A 16,913-nucleotide genomic window follows, 5' to 3' on the forward strand; every position below is an offset into this window, starting at 1 on the left:
CTCATGGAGTAGAAGGGTGCACTAAGATGATGAACAGCCCTGGGCAGGAGTAAGGTAGGGGAAGGGTCTGGACGCTGATGCTCAGGGGAGAGAACCCTGGTTCTGGAATCTGACAGGCCTGGGTTTGAAACCCGACTTTGTCCCCGAATCACTGTGGGACCTTAGGCAAACACTTGTGCTCTTCTGAGCCTCAGTTTCCTCATCTGCAAAATGGGCATAGTGACATTACTCTCTTCATGAGACTGTGCAGACTCAAGGGATAAGTAAGTGCTCAGACCAGTGCTTGGCACACATGCCCCAAAGTGCTGGGTACACAGAGGCATTGTCATCAACACCACCGATGGTCCATTATTTTTTCCCCAGGTCCCCGCCTGTCAAAATGCCCATCCTGAAGAGTCTAGGGGTGGCAGACTCTAAGATGTCCCGGGCGGGGACACTGCCCCTGAGGTCCTCTCGGAACCCCTTTGAGGAAGCTTCAGGGCTAGAAGAAGAGGAGGCTGGGGAACTGGAGACCCTGCCCAACGGAACATCATGTCGCCGCCGTGCCACCCTGGAGAAGCTGGCAGGCCTGGCCCCCTTCCGGCTGGGCAGAACCCCTGGCCGGCGGGCGGGCAGCCCTGGGGATGGGCAGCCTCGCTCTTTCCTAGGCCGTGTGCTGACGCCGGGGATCCGCAGGAGCTCAGCAGATTTTGGCCTCCTGGCCAGGCTTCAGGGGACCCGAGCCCAGGCCGATGAGGAGGCGACTGGGGAGGCTGCCCGGAGACTGGCCTTCCTGAGACTGGGGCGTGGGCCCAAGCCCCGGCGGGCGTCACTGGCTGAGAGGGTGGTGCCCGCAGGCGAGGCGGCTCCCGAGCCCCCGCCCAAGGTCCCGGAGCCCCCAAAGATAAAGGAGCCGCTGTCAGGTGAGTCGGGAGTCCTGGCCCAGACCTGGGAGAATCACAGTGTCTCCACCCGTGACCCCATCTCCATTCACATCTCCAGCTTCCATCTGCCCACCTCCACGGACATGGCCAGCCCGTCCCCGCTGCGGTCCTAATCTCCATCACCAAGCTCCAGCTTCAGCACCGTCTCCACCCCCAGCCCAATCTGTCCCTCTCTCCATCTGCCTTCAACCTCGTCCCCTTGTCCAACAACCTCCAAATGACCAACTTCGGTCTCATCTCCTCCAATCCCCTCCCTGTCCCCAGTTTCAACCCTCTCTCCATTACTACCCTCAAATTCAACCTCAATCCCATCTCCTTTCAAAACTGCCTCTTCCAGGGCCTCCCTGGTGGCGCAAGTGGTTGAGAGTCCGCCTGCCGATGCAGGGGATACGGGTTCGTGCCCCGGTCTGGGAGGATCCCATATGCCGCGGAGCGGCTGGGCCCGTGGGCCATGGCCGCTGAGCCTGCGCGTCCGGAGCCTGCGCGTCCGGAGCCTGTGCTCCGCAACGGGGGAGGCCACAACAGTGAGAGGCCCGCATACCGCAAAAAAAAAAAAAAAAAAAAAAAAAAAAAAAAAAAAAAAACTGCCTCTTCCAGCTTCTGGTGCTTTGCTGGCAATCTCGGGCGTTCCTTGCCTTGTAACTGCATCCCTCCCACCTTCCATCCACACATGGCCTTCTCTCTGTCTTCACATCATCTTCTCCTCTGTGCATGTCTATCTGGGTGTCCAAGTTCCCCTTCTTCTAAGGACACCAGTCATAATGGATCAGGGCCCACCCTATGACCTCTTTTTAACTTGCTTCCCTCTGTAAATGACCTATTTCCAAATGAGATCCCATTCTGAGGTACTGGGGGTTAGGACTTCACATATCTCTTCTTCTTGGGGTGGGGGACAAACACAGTTCGACTCATAACACCACCCCTGTTGTATCCTCAACCCCAATACTACCCCAAACCCCAATGTCTTCCTCAATGCCTTTTTGGTTTCCAGCCATACTTATTCCAACCCCATCAGCCATCGCCACCTGAGGCACATCCGCGTGCTTATTCCCAATCCATCCCTTTCGCCAAATGCCACCTTTAACCTCATTGCTACGCCCGACACCATGACAAGCGCCAACTGGTCCCGTCCCACGCCATAGCTCATTCCTCTACTCTCATCCCATCCTCAATCCCAGCCCTGTGTGCAACTTCAACCCTTTCCCCTCTTCAGTCTCACTCCCACCCCCAAACCCCAGGTCCATCTCAGTGTCCCCCTTCAACCCCATGCACCTCCCCAACTTCCTCATTCAGTCCTAGTCGCACTCCCAGCCCCCATTTTCAACCTGAACCCCAAACTCAACCTCTTAATCCCATCTCCACACCCAGCCCGAGTCTCAATCCTAACCCCCCCATTTCCAACCTCCAACTTCAACTGTCCACATTCCTAACCCCAGCTCACGTCCAGACTTCTTCAAACTCACCTCCATGTCTACCTTCTTTCCATCCTCAACTTTCGCCTAAACTCATCTCCAAGCCCATCCCCACCCCAAACTCCAGATGACATTCTCAACTCCTTTCCCATCTCCCTCTTCAGATTTCAGCCCCAACCTCACCCTAACCCTCAACGCCCTCATCCCAGCCTCCACCTTCATCCCCATCCTCTTCTCCAGCCCCAGCGCTGCCCAGTCCCCACCTTCCTTCAACCCTGTCCCCTGCCCTGCCTCTATCCCCCCGCCCCCATCCCCACTCCTACCCTCCCCCATGGACAGCCCTTGCTGCCCCATCACTGGAGAGCCCTTCCTTCAACCTGATGCCCTCCACGTCCTGCGCCAGAAGCTATTTCAGCCCCTGCTCCCTAGGGACTGGGAGGGCACCACAGGGAGGTGAGAAGGGAGTGACTCAAGCCCCCGCCTTCTGGAAATAGCAGAAATAGCACTGGCCAGGAAATAGTTTCTCTGCCAGGGAGGAAGTGGAGGGGGCTGGAGGTGTTGGGGGTAACCCTGGGCCACTGGGACCCTCTGCCTTCACTCAGAGGCCTCCCGTGCCCATGACTCCCCTCTCCTGGGGGAGTGTGAAATCATCAGAGAGCCAGGTCACCCCTATAGTTGTCCCCGCCCCCGAAAGACCCATCTCTGGCCTTCATACCCTCTTCCCACCTCCATGCCCCCAGCCTGCCCCCCAGTCCACTGGCTCTCTCCATCCCTCTCCCCCTTACCTGGCTCCCACTGTCCTCCCTTGGCCACCCTACTTCCTCTGATGCCTTTTTTTGACCCTTATGCCCTTTTTCTATCCTACCCGCCCTCAACTCCCCTAACTCCTCCCCACATCCTCACCTACCCCGATACTCTCTTCCTAGCCCTGACCCCTTACCCCAGGCCCTAACCCTTTCCTTCTTCCTCATTCCCCTAACCCCACTTCCTCTGACTCCTCCCCTCATCCTACCCTCTTCCTAATCAGACACCCTTTCATCTTTTTTTTTTTTTTTTTTTTTTTTGCGGTATGCGGGCCTCTCACTGTGTGGCCTCTCCCGTTGCGGAGCACAGGCTCCCGACGTGCAGGCTCAGTGGCCATGGCTCACGGGCCCAGCCGCTCCGCGGTATGTGGGATCCTCCCGGACCAGGGCACGAACCCGTGTGCCCTGCATCGGCAGGCGGACTCTCAAACACTGCGCCACCAGGGAAGCCCCCTTTCATCTTTTGACCTCCTTCTTATATCCAGACTCCTTCTCCCATCGCCAAACCCCCTCTTCCCTTCCCTAACCCCCTCCTGTCCCCTCCCCCTTGTCTTGGCTCTCCCCCTTGCTCCCTCCTCCCTCTCCTCCCCCTCCCTTCTCCTAGGCCCCTCACCTGACAGCCTTCTCTCTTCCCCTTCTCCCGAAATGCCCCCACATCCCTCTCTGCCCCCCCACCTCTCCCCCTCCCCCGACCCTCTTCCCCTCGTCCCCTACCCTTTTCCCTTCTTCCCCCGCTCCGCCCGGTTTCCCAGCCCCTGATCTCCCGCTTTGCGCCCACAGTGCTGGAGATCCTGAGCTTGATCCAGCAGCGCGAGCTCGCGCGGGCCGACGAGCACATCTTGGAGCTGGAGGCCGAAGAGATGGCGTCGTCGGGGGGCGGCGCGCCCGGGCCGCCCAAGGCCGAGGGCGCGGGCGGGGGCCGCCGGGCCCGGGACGTGGCTCTGCTGTATGAGGCCCTGCAGCGCGAGCTGTGGGCGCTGGTGCGCGAGACGCTGGCGGGCCCCGGGCCGGGCGCAGGCGCCGGGGCGGGCGCCGTGGCGCAGCTAGGTCAGGTGCTGGTGCAGGAGGAGGCGGCGGACGGGCGCCGGGGACCCGAGGCGGCCCGCAAGCTGCGCGCCCGCTGGGCGGAGGCGGTGGCGCGTGCGGCCCGGGAGCGCCTGGAGGCGGCGGCGCCAGGGGCGCCCGGGGGCCTGGCCGGGCAGCTGGAGGCGCTGCGGGGGCGGCTGCTGGAGGATATGGGCGTGGTGCGGGGCCGCCTGGCGCCCTCCTACCCCGCCGGCCTGGGCGCCTTCGGCGTCTACCTGCGCGGCTACCACGGCGCGCTGGCCGAGTGGATCGGGGCCGCCGCCCGCCGGAGGCTGCCGCTGGCCGACCGCTACGCGCTGCTGCACTGGCACAACCAGGTGTACCCCAGGTGAGCGGGGGCCTAGGGATCGGCTGCCCCAAGGTCGCGTAGAACCGTCGCTTCCCCCCATTCCCTCCAGCCCCGGCCCCTTCAGAACCTAAGGACTCTCCTGGACCTATATTCCTAGAACCTTAATATCGTTGACCCTTCCAGGCTCAGCACTGGTGACCTTTACAGCCCGAGAATCTTAGCGCTCTCCACGCTTCCCGCGCTAGAACCTCAGCAACAGGGATCCTTCTGATCCTAGAACCTTACCACCCGCCATCCTTCCGGTCCTAGAATCTTAGCATTGTTGACCCTTCCAATCCAAGAATCTTTAGAATCATCAACACGTACACTCTTAGAATCTTAGCACTGCCCGCCCTTCCAGTCCTAGGAACTTAACACCAATGACCCTTCTCATCCTAAAATCTTGGCACTGTTGACCCTTGGAATTCTAGAACCCTTACGCTGCTTTCGCCTTAGACCCTAGGGCACAAGCGCTGACTCTTCCAATCTTAGAACTTTAGAACTGATGACAATTTCAATCCTAGAACGTTAGCGCCAACAAGCCTTCGAATCCTAAATTTTAGCTTCATCCCCCCTTTGGATCCTAGAACTCTGACACTTGTCGGTCCTTCCAGTTTTAGGATGGTAGCACTTTTGGTCCCTTGAACTCTATAATCTTAGCATCAAGAACCTGAGTACCATTGACCCTCCCAGTCCTAGAATCCTATAACCATCGAGCCTTTGGATCTTAAAACATTTCCATTCTTGTGGCTGGGAGATGGAGTACAGTGATCAGCTACGACTGGGTCCCTACAGGCTCAGGGAAAAGGGAGTTAGCCACACCCAAACCACACATTGGAGGGTGAGGGAGTGGGTGGCCCCTCATGGAAATCAGGATGCTGTCACCAGAAAAATGGGAAGGCCACAGTTACCAACACTGACCTGTCCAGATCCCCTTTGGGAATATATGTTCATGACACTCACATGCCATCCATGAGAGCCTGGAATGGTGAGACATAAGTTAAGTCTGATTTGCAGGGAGATGGGGCTTCTGGCTGAGAGGATGCCATGAGCAAAGGCCTGGTGTGTGCAGGGGTGGTGGGGAGGTGTGGGGAGAGTGAAGGCACGGCACAGGCCAGGGCATGCAAGAGGGTAGAGGCTGGGAGTGAGGGCTGGAGCAGCGAGGCCTCCAAGGCTAGGTGATGACGTAGGGACTAGGGGCGGAGGTGGAAGGGAGCTTCTGTCTGGTGAAGTTCTGGCGGGTGAGACCTTGCGTGCCAGGTCACGGAGCCTGGACTTGACCCCTACGAGTCTTGCCCGGACACCATCCATCAGGGAGCTGACTCAGGGAATTGGAGCCAGGGGAGCAACAATTCCAGAGACTTCCTTTGAGGGATGAGCAAAGCTGGCCCCAAGAGAGGAAGGGAGAGGCCCAGGTCACAAACACACAGGCTGTGAAGGGATGGAGGTGGGGAGGGGTTCAGCTGCCCAGCCCCACCTCTCACAGACCCCCCCACCCTGTTTCTTACCCCCACCCCCAGAGAGGTCCTAGGTCTGGTGGACATGGTTGCCCTGGAAAATGGGGAGCTGGATCCCCTTCTGTCCCCTGGCACCCTTCGTGGCTTGGAAGATGAATGTGTCACAGACGTTAAGGTACCTGGAACTTGGCTTTGCTGATTAGGGAGCCAGAGGCGCTCTGCAGAGGGGAGCGGGGTTCACACTGAACTTGGGGGCCTCTCTCCGCCCCCTTTCCCTATCTCCATCTCCCCTTGCCCTTTGTGGACTTCTGAGTTCCGTCCAAAAGACATAGAAATGTAAGCCCATACTGATCACTTCTGTCTTACGTTCAGTGTATCCAATGCACCCGGCTGGGCGTGGAGACACTCAGTAAAGGTTCAATACATTCAGACACTTCAAATCTTACAGCAACAGAGAGTCAGTCACAGAACCTCAGCTCGCAGACTCAAAGACTCACAGAAGGAGGGCATCAAAGCATCTCTGCATATAAGCAGGGCTGATAGTAAAGACGGTTAATAACTGGCTGGGCACAGGCACCGCTGAGCAGAACGGCCCAAGCTGTAAACAGCCATCCCAGCCACAGGAGTGTTTCCGGTCTAAAAGCCAGTCCTGCCCCAGCCACAGAAATCAGTATCTTTGCAACTTGAGAGCTTTGAATCTCAGGACCGAACAAGTCTACATTCTCAGACTCACTGAATTGAAGACAACATAGGACCAGAGAATCAAGAGATGTGTAAACCTTAGAATCCTAGACACTTGGAATTCTTGAATCACAGAATTTGGAAATCGTGAAAGAATCGTCTTGCAGACCTGAGAGCAGAGTCTTAGAATCATCAGATAATGAGAGAATAAGCCCTTAAACCCTCTGGCTATTAGATGGAGGAGGCTTAAAACCACAGACTCAATATCAAGTGCCAAATTGTAGACTTAGGAATGGAAGGGGCTGGGGAAGTTTTCTGGTCCAGGCTCTCTCCCCAGCGTTACCTTGATGAGCTCACAGGTAGAATCCAGAGCTGCCAGGGGCTAAGGGGCCGGATGGCGGGGAAGAGCGGGGAATCCTGGTGTGAGAAAGGGAGGGGGAGGCTCCCAGGGACTCTGACTCCTGCCTCTGCCCCCACTTCCCCACTCCAGGCTCAGACACGGGCAGCCCTGCTTCGAGTGCTGCAGGAGGACGCGGGGCACTGGGCAGGTGCGGAGGACCAGTCCAGCAGCCTGGCACAGGATGTGTGTGAGGTAGGGGGCGGGGAAGAGGAAGGAGAATCAGCTGGATGGTGACCAGTGGGAAAGTGGGACCTCGCCTCCTCATCACTTCTCATCCCCCTGGACCACGCAGCTGCTGGAAGAGCACACAGAGCGAGCGCCCCGCATCAGCCAGGAGTTTGGGGAGCGGATGGCCCACTGCTGCTTGGGGGGGCTGGCAGAATTCCTGCAGAGGTATGGAGGGCTGGGGGGAAGGGCGCAGGGCTGGGGTGGCGCCGGGGCATCTGGACCCGGGAGCCAGCAGAGAGAGGAGAGCTGAAAGTGAATCAAGTCAGCATGGGCAGGGGCGCCTCTGTGGGGATCACAGGCTTTGCTGGGCTGAGTGCCCAGCCAGGGACCCTTATCCAGCGGTGCTCCATCTGTCTACCATCCTCCCTTTCTCCTCCCACCAGCTTCCAGCAGCGCGTGGAACGATTCCATGAGAACCCAGGAGTCCGGGAGCTGCTACCCGACACCTATATCAGCAGGACCATCTCCCTGGTCAATTGTGGGCCCCCCCTGAGGTGAGAGCACCCCCCACAGTGTGTGGGTGAGAAGGCCAGTCCTGGGTGACAAGCTGACCTGGGGTGCCTGGATCCTGGGTGGGGATCGCAGAGCTAGCCCCGAGAGGCATATCCAGGGGACCTTAGAAGCATAAAACCTGGGAGTCCTAGAAAGAACCGTAGCATCACAGAGCACTAGAATTATAGAGTAATCAGAACCTGGGAGTGTTAGAATTACAGGAACCTAGAAGCCAGACTCTAGGGATTACATTTTTTTTAACATTTTTATCTGATAATACTTTCCTTGTATAGTTGATTTAGCATGTTGTGTTGATTTCTGCTGTACAGCAAAGTGATTCAGTTATATTACTTTACCTTTTTATTAACTTATTTTTAATTGAGTTTTTAAAATTGGGAATGCATTCAAGATACAAGAAGGCACACAGTGAAAAGCCTCCCTCCCCCCCTCCTTCTCTCCAGTTATTGCTAATGCCTCACATATCTTTCCAGGGGTATTTGATACATTTACCAGTAAATATGTGTAAATAAGTGTATATATGCATAGACACACTTCATGCATATGCATAGATATCCATGCATATGCATATTTCATAATATACAAGTAAATCTATTACTATGTGCATACATATTATTCCTTTTCCTTTAAAAAAAAAACACAAATGGTAGAATATCGAACACACTCTGTCCTTTTCCACTTAACACCTTGGAGGTCTTTCTGTTAGCGCCTCAAGAGTTCCCACCAGCTTCTTTTATATCTCTTATGGCTGAACTGTCTTCCACCGCTTGGATGTCCTGTCATTCATTTAATCTGTCCCCAGTGGATGGACAGCTGCCTCTACTCTTTTGTAGAGAAAAACCTGGCACATCTGTCAACTCCCACAAGTGTGGGGACCAGGGATACATTCTCAGAAGGGAATCTGCTGGGATGTGGGCAGAAAGTGCCCAGTTGCCCTCCAGACCAAGTTATTCTCCTTTCAGTGATGGAGAGGGTCCTCAACTGTTCCAATGACAGAAAATGAGAAGGGTCGGATTTTAGAATTGCAGTCCTGTAGAAGCACAGACTTTTAGGATGGAAGCATCCCCACTCTCACCCAGAAAGCAGCGAGACACACAGACCCCTTCCTCCCCACTCCATCCCCCAGACTCCCAGCCATTCCACAGAGCCCCCCCAACCCCCAACCCTCCAGACATCCCCTGATATTTCTCAGCCCCCAGGCCCCCCCAGAGCCCCTGACTTCCCCCAGCTCCCCACCTGACCTGTCGCCCCTGTGCCCCACAAAATAGGGTCCGTCTAATGGGAGGCAGGTCCAGGCAGTTGGGCTGAGATGTTGAGGCTCCTTGACTTTTGGCTCCACTGATCCCCACAGGGCTCTGGCGGAGCGCCTGGCCCGGGTGGGACCCCCTGAGAGTGAGCCGGCCCGGGAAGCAGCAGCCAGCGCCCTGGACCGAGTGACCCGACTCTGCCACCGCATCCTGACCGACCTGCTGTTCCAGGAGCTGCAGGTGAGAGAGGCAGTGGGCTGAGTGGGGCCGGGGCAGGACAGGGGAGTGCCCCCACCCAATCCTGCAGTTCCTTTCAGCCCATGACTCAGTGTTCGGGAAGCAGAGGGGGTGTGTGGGGGGGTGATGGCCATGTCTGGCCCGTTTAGGGGGACGGGGGGGCACAGGAAGGAAGAGGTGGGAGGATATGGTCAGGGGGAGGATAGAGAGCGATCAGCACGAAGGGGCCTAGGGGACTGGGTGGAACCCCTCCTCACTGAGGTCCTCCAAATCCCTGCCCAGCCTCTCCTAGACCCTAGGGCCTCATTCACTCATCCCGGGGTCCTGCACATGCCCAGAGGGGACTGGGTTCAGAGGTGGGTGAGAACGGGGTGAGAAGCTGGTGGGAGTACCCGGGAATGGAACTGAGAGGTGTGCGTGCCCCTGGTTGTAATTTGTGCTCAATCCACATTGTACGTCGGGTTGTGTCCCACCTCTGCTTAGAACCCTCCATGGCTCCCAGCTAACTTAGGGCAAAAGCCAAAGTCCTCCCTGTGGCCCCCGAGGCCCACATGTCTGCCCTTTCCCTCTCTGACCTCATCCCCTCCCACTTTCCTCCTTGCCCCTCGCTTCTCCTTAACGTGTCAGACACATTCCAACCTCAGTACCTTTGCACCTGTTCCCTCTGCCTGGACTACTCTTCCCTCAATAGCCACAAAGCTCCCTCTCTCACCTCTTTCAAGTTTTGACTCAAATGCCACCTTCTTAGAAGGACCTCCCCTGACTGCCCTATTTAAAATAGAAGCCCCTGAGATTCCCACATGCCCCCCCCCGCTACTCTATTTGTCTCCAAAGCACTTATCACCACCTGCCATGCTATATCCTTTGCTTTTTTATTTTTATTTTTTTCCAATCTGTCTCCTCCCATTGGAATGTCAGCTTCTCAAGGGCAAGGATTTGTTGGAATGTTTCTAAAATAACTTTTCTATTATGGAAAATTTCAAACATACACAAAAGTAGGCAGAATGACAGAATGACCTCTTGTGGACCAACTCCAGCAAGTATCAACTCCACCTCTCCCCCCACCTCTCCTGCCCACTGGATTCTTTTCAAGCACATCTTTGGCATCCTATCATCATCCGTCAACACTTTAGCCTGTATCTCCAAAAGATAAGGAACCCAGCCTTTTTAAACAAATGTAACCGCAATGCCATTTTCCTACCTAACAAATGGAACAATCAGTCCTTAATATCATCAAATATCAGATCAGAATTCAGAGGCCCCCAAGTGTTTATAAGTATCAGGCGCTTGGAGTTTTGTTTATCTCCCTTTGTGCTGTGTCCCCAAGCGTTCTCTAATGTATCCCCAGTGATCCACCCAGGGCTGGGCCACAGGAAGGGTTCAGAGAGTGTTTGTTGAATGACTAAATGGACAAGCACGGGAATGAAAGTAAGCGAGTGTTGGGGGGAAGGGGGTACAGTCTTTGTTCCAGGCCTGGCTGTACTGCTTCCAGGTAGGGGGACTTAGGCAAATGGCTTTCCTCTTGGGGGTCTATGTTTGCTCAACTGGAAAATGGGCCCAGGAATTCCAGGCGTCTCAGATGGCTGTGAGGAAGCAATGAGCTTGTGGCCATAAAGTACTTAGCTTGGGTCCTGGCCCTCGGGTATTGGCCATTAGGGAACTTCATAAATGTACAGAGTTTATAGCAACAGCAACACGTCCTGAGCTGAGTGCTGTACCAAGAGCGTCAGCTCATTTGATTCACACCTGCTTTCCAACAAAAGCCCACAGGCCTCATTTTTGGAGGTTCAGAAAATTGGGCTACCATGGGATGAGAAAGCAGGAAGCGGGTGCTGGGCTGAGTGGGATAGGAACCTGCTTCAGACCCCCATGGACACCAACCCCAGAGGTGTCCGGGCACCTCATGCTCCCAAGTATCCATCCGACGGCAGCACCTCCCCCTCGCTCCTCCCAGCCTCCATCTGAGGGACAGACCCGCTGCCCATCCCACCTCCAGGATCCAGATGCCTCCCTCCCCTCCCCCCACTGGTGGCCACTTACTACATCCTATGAATCTACCACCTGCATTCTCCTTTCCCCCTCCTCATCCCTTCTCACCCCTTCCCCTCCTTCCAGACCCCCCATTTCTGCCTCAGTCTTGCCCCCTCCCAGCCATCTCGGTGAAGCACAAAGCTGACCCTCTCCCTCTTCTGCTTAGAACCTGCCATGGATCCCCAGTGCCCTCAAGAGAAATCTGGGGCTCCTCCCAAGCCCAGGAGGCCTGTGTGCTCTGCTCGGTTCACCTGACCAGCCCCATCTCTTCACTGGGCAGTCATACAGGCCCCCCATCCCCCTGATTAGAAGGGTCCTAGCTTGGTTTAAAGCTCTGCTCTCTCTGCCTTGAAGTTCTTAATACTTTTTGAACAAAGGGTCTCCCATTTTCATTTTTGCACTGGGCCCGTGAATTATACAGATGGTCTTGCCAGCCACACTGACCTTCTTTCCGGTCCTCTGACCCGCAAGCCCATCTGAAATCTGAACCTTCTTCACACTGGCTTTCCCCTCGGATTGAGCCACTCCCTCTCCCACCATTCACTTGGCTAACAGTGACCATCTTCCTGGCCTCAACTCTGGTGCCCTCTCCTCCAGGAAGCCCTCCTTGACTCTCCATGCTGACTCAGGCTGGGCTTCCTAAACCCCTGGGCTCCCTCTTTCCAGCCGTGGCCACTCTGAGTGGTCACTGTCTGGGGAACGGGTCTGTCTCCTCTTCTGGAGCAAAGCCCCAGGAGGGCAGGGCTGGACTGTCTCCGCACTGCTGTGTCCCCAGCACGGCGCAGCCCTGGTTCAGCTCGGAGCAGCTTTTGGGAACAAATGTTGAATTGATCTATGAAGAAAGAGGGCGGAAGGGAGGCGAACTGTGACCCTCTGCCCACTCTGTCCCACCCAGCCGCACTTCGGCAAGCTGATGCGCAGGAAGTGGCTGAGCAGCTCGGAGGCCCTGGATGGCATCGTGGGCACGCTGGGCGCTAAGGCCCTGGCACTGCGCAGGATGCAAGATGAACCTTACCAGGTGCATCTGCTTGTGCGGGGGAGGGACGCAGGGTGGAACCCGGGGCCGGTGGGTGGGAGGGTGGGAGAGCGGAGCTAGAGCGCTCAAAGGGGAGAGACCCCTTCTAGGTGGGGAGAAGCTCTCTCAGGGCGAGATAGGTGGCGCTCTACCTGGGGTCTGCGCGGAGGGTGCCTGCGGATACCGGGGTGTAGCGCGGGATGCTGGCGGGGTTGGGGTCTCTGGATGGCGGAGCTCAGGAGAAAGCGGAGAGGGCTGGGTGGGATGGGGCACCCTCTGGGGGCCGGTGGGGGAGAGTCCGTGAGCTGATTGGGGGGGCAGGACAGGGGTCACCCACTGGGAGCCGGGAGGGCCGCCGGCGGCTGGGGGTGGGCAGGGGTTCCCGTTGGGTGTCCGGAGCGGGAGCGGGCGGGTAGGAAGCGGGGAGGGTGGGGTTACCGGCGGCTCACCCCGCCCCCCCCGCGTCTTCCCGGGTCCCCAGGAGCTGGTGGCCGAGCTGCACCGGCGGGCGCTGGTCGAGTACGTGCGGCCCCTGTTCCGCGGGCGCCTGCGCTGCGGCTCCGCGCGGACCCGCAGCCGCGTGGCCGGCAGGCTCCGGGAGGACGCGGCGCAGCTGCAGAGGCTGTTCCGACGCCTGGTCAGTGCGGCCCGGGGGTGGGGGGCTCCGAAACTACGGAAAACTTTGGCTTCCGGGAATCCCCAGACTCGATAGCCGGGGGCTTAGAATAAGACCCTCACCCAGTTTGCAGCCAATAGTAACACTCTGATCTTCGCCCTCTGAGGGTAAACATTGCCTTTCTAAATGAAAGAGAGAGCGCTCTGGGCGCAAATGAAGAGAAAAATGGTCCCTATGCCTTGTTGTGGGGATTAGATAAGTCCCATTAAAAGGGCTTAGGACCTAAACATTAGCTATTATTATTTGCACAGATAGTCGCTAAATGCAAGAGAAACTCAGAACCTTAGCGTTCCCAAATCCAAGCATTTAAAAATCAGTAAATCTTATTAGTACCCAGTTGTAATGAGCTGGACGGGAAGGGTCTCACTCCGCCGCTATTCCAGGAGTTTCTAACCTAGAGTCCTTAGAATTTTCTTTTTAATTTTGGGGGAGATAATTGTAGAGTCACATGCAGTTATAAGAAAGAATGCAGAGAGATCGCTGGCATACCTTATGCAGTTTCCCCCAATGGTAACATTTTGCAAATTTAGAATAGGTTTTGAGGGGTGTCCCCGAGCCCCAAATTATCTGCAAAACTGGGAGTAGGTTATATTATGGATTTTTCTTCAAATTTCCAAAGGTTCCAGATAACCTCTGACTGCAGTCTGCCCTCTGCCCGGTTTTACGGACCAGAAAACTGCCAGGCGAGGCGAGGCCTTGGGAGGCTGTGGTTTCGAGGGGGTGGGTGTTGAGTGTGAGCCCGGGGTCTTCCCCTGCAGGAATCCCAGGCCTCGTGGCTGGACGCCGTGGTGCCCCGTCTGGCCGAAGTTCTGCATCTGGAAGACACGCCCAGCATCCAGATGGAGGTGGGGATGCTGGTGCGGGACTACCCAGACATCAGGTGAGATCCCCGCCCCCACGCCGGCTTGGTTCCTTTTTGCCCGCGCTGCCGCCAGGCCGAGGTCTCCCGGCGAGCCTTGGCATCCGTCCCTGTGTTTCCTGCCCCTTGGGCGAGGGAGGGAGGCGGCGAGCGTGTCTGACGGCCGTTTCCTGCTGGAACCAGGGCATTATTAATACGATTTCCCTCCTTCTCCTGCCGCCGCCGCCGCCGCTGCCGCTGCCGCCGCCGCCGCCACCAGGGCTCGCAAACAAACAAGCAGTCACAGGAAGCCCAGGGCAGGGGGGCGCGGGGCCGCCCGGCGGCAGGAAGGGCCGGCCCAGCTGGGGAGCCGCGGGGGACACGGGGACACGCACGGGCACACGGGCGCACACGCACTGGGACAGTGGCAGGCGCCGTTCAGATCCTGATGGACCATTTCCTTTCTCTGTGATCCTCTCTGAGCCCCCGTTTCCTCTTCTGATCCATGGGGACAATAATACTCTTTTCATAGGATTATTGGGGGCTGATTAATCATCATCCGTGGGGACAGCAGTAGCAATGCCAATTCCTCCTTATTGGGTTCTGATGTCAGACGTAAGAAAGCATCTTACATACCCACTCTGTGAGTTATTTTATTTATTTATTTTTGTAGGCAGTATTTGAGTATTTTATTTTATTTTTTATTTTTGGCTGCAAGGCTGCAGCATGTAAGAGTTATTTTAGAATATAAGCTATTTGAGAAAATCTTTGCACGTCAAAGGCAGCACTGTTCTGAGTGCTTAGCACCATCCGATGTAGGCGGAAATTAAGTAGCTGACCCCAATGTCACAGCTGGCCAGCAGCGAAGTTGGGACTTGAGCCCAGGCAGCAGGCTCTAAAGCTGGTACACCTGACCACCACACAACACTGCCACTTTCATAAGGTGGTGGCAGTCCTGCGGTGCTAGTCGGGCAGACATTCTGTATGCAGAGAGACAATCCCCCAGGACCCAGGTGTAAGGCATCAGCTGGGTTGAGGTTGAGGACGTGGGGCTGAAGGTGAGGATTCTGGAACTGATTCAGGATGGGCGGTTCTGCTTCTGAGGTGTGGGGCTTATGTCCTTGGGAAAGCACAGAGCCCTGGAGTCGCATGGGGGCCAGGGTCCCCGCATTCCTGCTCCGTTGGGGTTTCTGAACTTGAATCTGAACTTGGATATGCAGCTGAGTTTGAGAGGTCTCAAGCTGGGCTGGGAGGAGGGGTTCCAAAGCTGAGTTTGGGGGCTGTGTTTTGCATCTCTGTTGAGCTGGAAGGTTCTTGAGCCCCATTTTGGATGAGTGTTTCGGAGCTGTGGGGATTCCAAACTTGGGATGCAGGAGGGTGAAGAGACTGAGCTGGGTTGAAGCGGGTGGTGAAGACCCCAGAACTCTGTTTGAAATGAAAGTTCTGGAAATTAATGTTGGGTGCAGGATCTTGAGTTGAAAGATGATGGTGGTTCTGGAGTTGAATTTTGGATCCGGGATCTGGAGCTGAGATTGGGGTGAAGGGACGGTTCCACTGTGTTGGATTTAGGGGCGAGGGTTGTGGAACAGAGTCAGGTTTGTTTTTTTTTTTTTTTTTTTTTTTTTTGCGGTACGCGGGCCTCTCACTGTTGTAGCCTCTCCCGTTGCGGAGCACAGGCTCAGGACGTGCAGGCTCAGCGGCCATGGCTCACGGGCCCAGCCACTCCGTGGCATGTGGGATCTTCCCGGACCGGGGCACGAACCCGTGTCCCCTGTATCGGCAGGTGGACTCTCAACCACTGCGCCACCAGGGAAGCCCCAGAGTCAGTTTTGAGCACAAAGTTTCTGGTTGGAGTGAGGGTCCCCAAGGTGAATTTTAAGTTCTGGAGGAGAATTTTAGTTGAGAACAATTCCAGGAATGGGTTAGAGGTGAAGTGAGTGTTCCAAGGCCGAATTTGGATGAGGGTTCTGGAACAGCAGTGGTGAAGACTCCAGACCTGGGGTTGGGGTGAGGTGAGGGTTAGGATAGGGCTGTGGGTGAGCACTTCCGGGCTGGATCTGAGTGATGCTGTGGGGCTGTTTGAGATGAAAGTGAAGTTAAGGGTTGCTATAGAGTCCAGAGCTTAAACAGGTGCAAGGGTACCAGAATGGAAATTCAGGAGCTGTCTGAGCCAAGTTGGGGGTGAAGATGGAAAGTTATTTTAATCAGGAGCTGAGATGGGGCAAAAAGGAATATCCTTGTGCTGGGTTGGGAGGTGACAGTTCTGGAATCCATTGTGCGTAGGAGGACTTGGAAGTGTCTGGAAGGGAAGCTCTGGAGGGGGGCTGGTGGGAGGGCGTGATCTCGGGGGGACTGGTATGGAGGAGGAATCCAGAGGGAGCGAAGGGGCTCCAGAGCTAAGGCAGGTTCTGGAACAGACGGCCGGGTGGGGCCCACAGGTGGGCTGGGAGTGTATCTGGAGGACCCGGTGCACCTGTCCCCTCCTCTACCCCCAGGCGGAAGCACGTGGCAGCCCTCCTGGACATCCGTGGCCTGCACCACACAGTCGCCCGCCATGAGATCCTGGCGGTGGCCCGGGACTTGGAACTCTCTGAGGGGGGGAGCTTGTCGCCCCCCCGGGACCATGCCTTCTTTGCAGACATCCCTGTGCCCCGGCCGCCTTTCTGCCTCAGTCTCCCTCTCTTCCTGGGCCGCCTCTCCCTCTCCCGGCTGGCCTGCCTGCCCTGGCCTCGGCCTCCATCTCCGTCTCCATCGCGGCCCCGGGCCCAACACTGAGACTCTCCCGGCTCCACCTCAGTGCCCCCCATCTCTGCTGCTGACAGACCATCCTCCCGACTCCCTGTCTGGGGCCACAGACCCCTGGGCTGGCAAGATCATTAGAGGTCTCCTCACCTACCCCCAAACTCCCTGTACAGAAGAGAAAGCGGCCGGAAGGAGCAAGGACTTTCCCAAGGCCATGAAGCCCGTTCCCAGCACCACCTCCCCAGCCCAGTGAGTGGTGGGTGGTGTTTTGGAAGGCTCTACAGAAATATCCCAGGCCC

General features: G+C 56.6%; 1 protein-coding gene across 1 annotated transcript; it reads left to right on the plus strand.

Moving 5' to 3' along the window:
• The first annotated feature begins 379 nt into the window (after positions 1-379).
• EXOC3L2 (exocyst complex component 3 like 2) lies at positions 380-16,647 on the plus strand. Its single transcript, XM_060083105.1, has 11 exons — positions 380-902; positions 3,919-4,552; positions 6,073-6,184; positions 7,181-7,282; positions 7,383-7,483; positions 7,702-7,812; positions 9,180-9,315; positions 12,239-12,361; positions 12,840-12,995; positions 13,793-13,914; positions 16,368-16,647. The coding sequence occupies exons 1-11, from the start codon at positions 380-382 to the stop codon at positions 16,645-16,647; spliced, it is 2,400 nt and encodes a 799-aa protein (XP_059939088.1).
• Positions 16,648-16,913: the final 266 nt, after the last annotated feature.

Source organism: Mesoplodon densirostris, chromosome 19, assembly GCF_025265405.1.
Source record: "Mesoplodon densirostris isolate mMesDen1 chromosome 19, mMesDen1 primary haplotype, whole genome shotgun sequence".
In the NCBI taxonomy this organism is placed as follows: domain Eukaryota; kingdom Metazoa; phylum Chordata; class Mammalia; order Artiodactyla; family Ziphiidae; genus Mesoplodon; species Mesoplodon densirostris.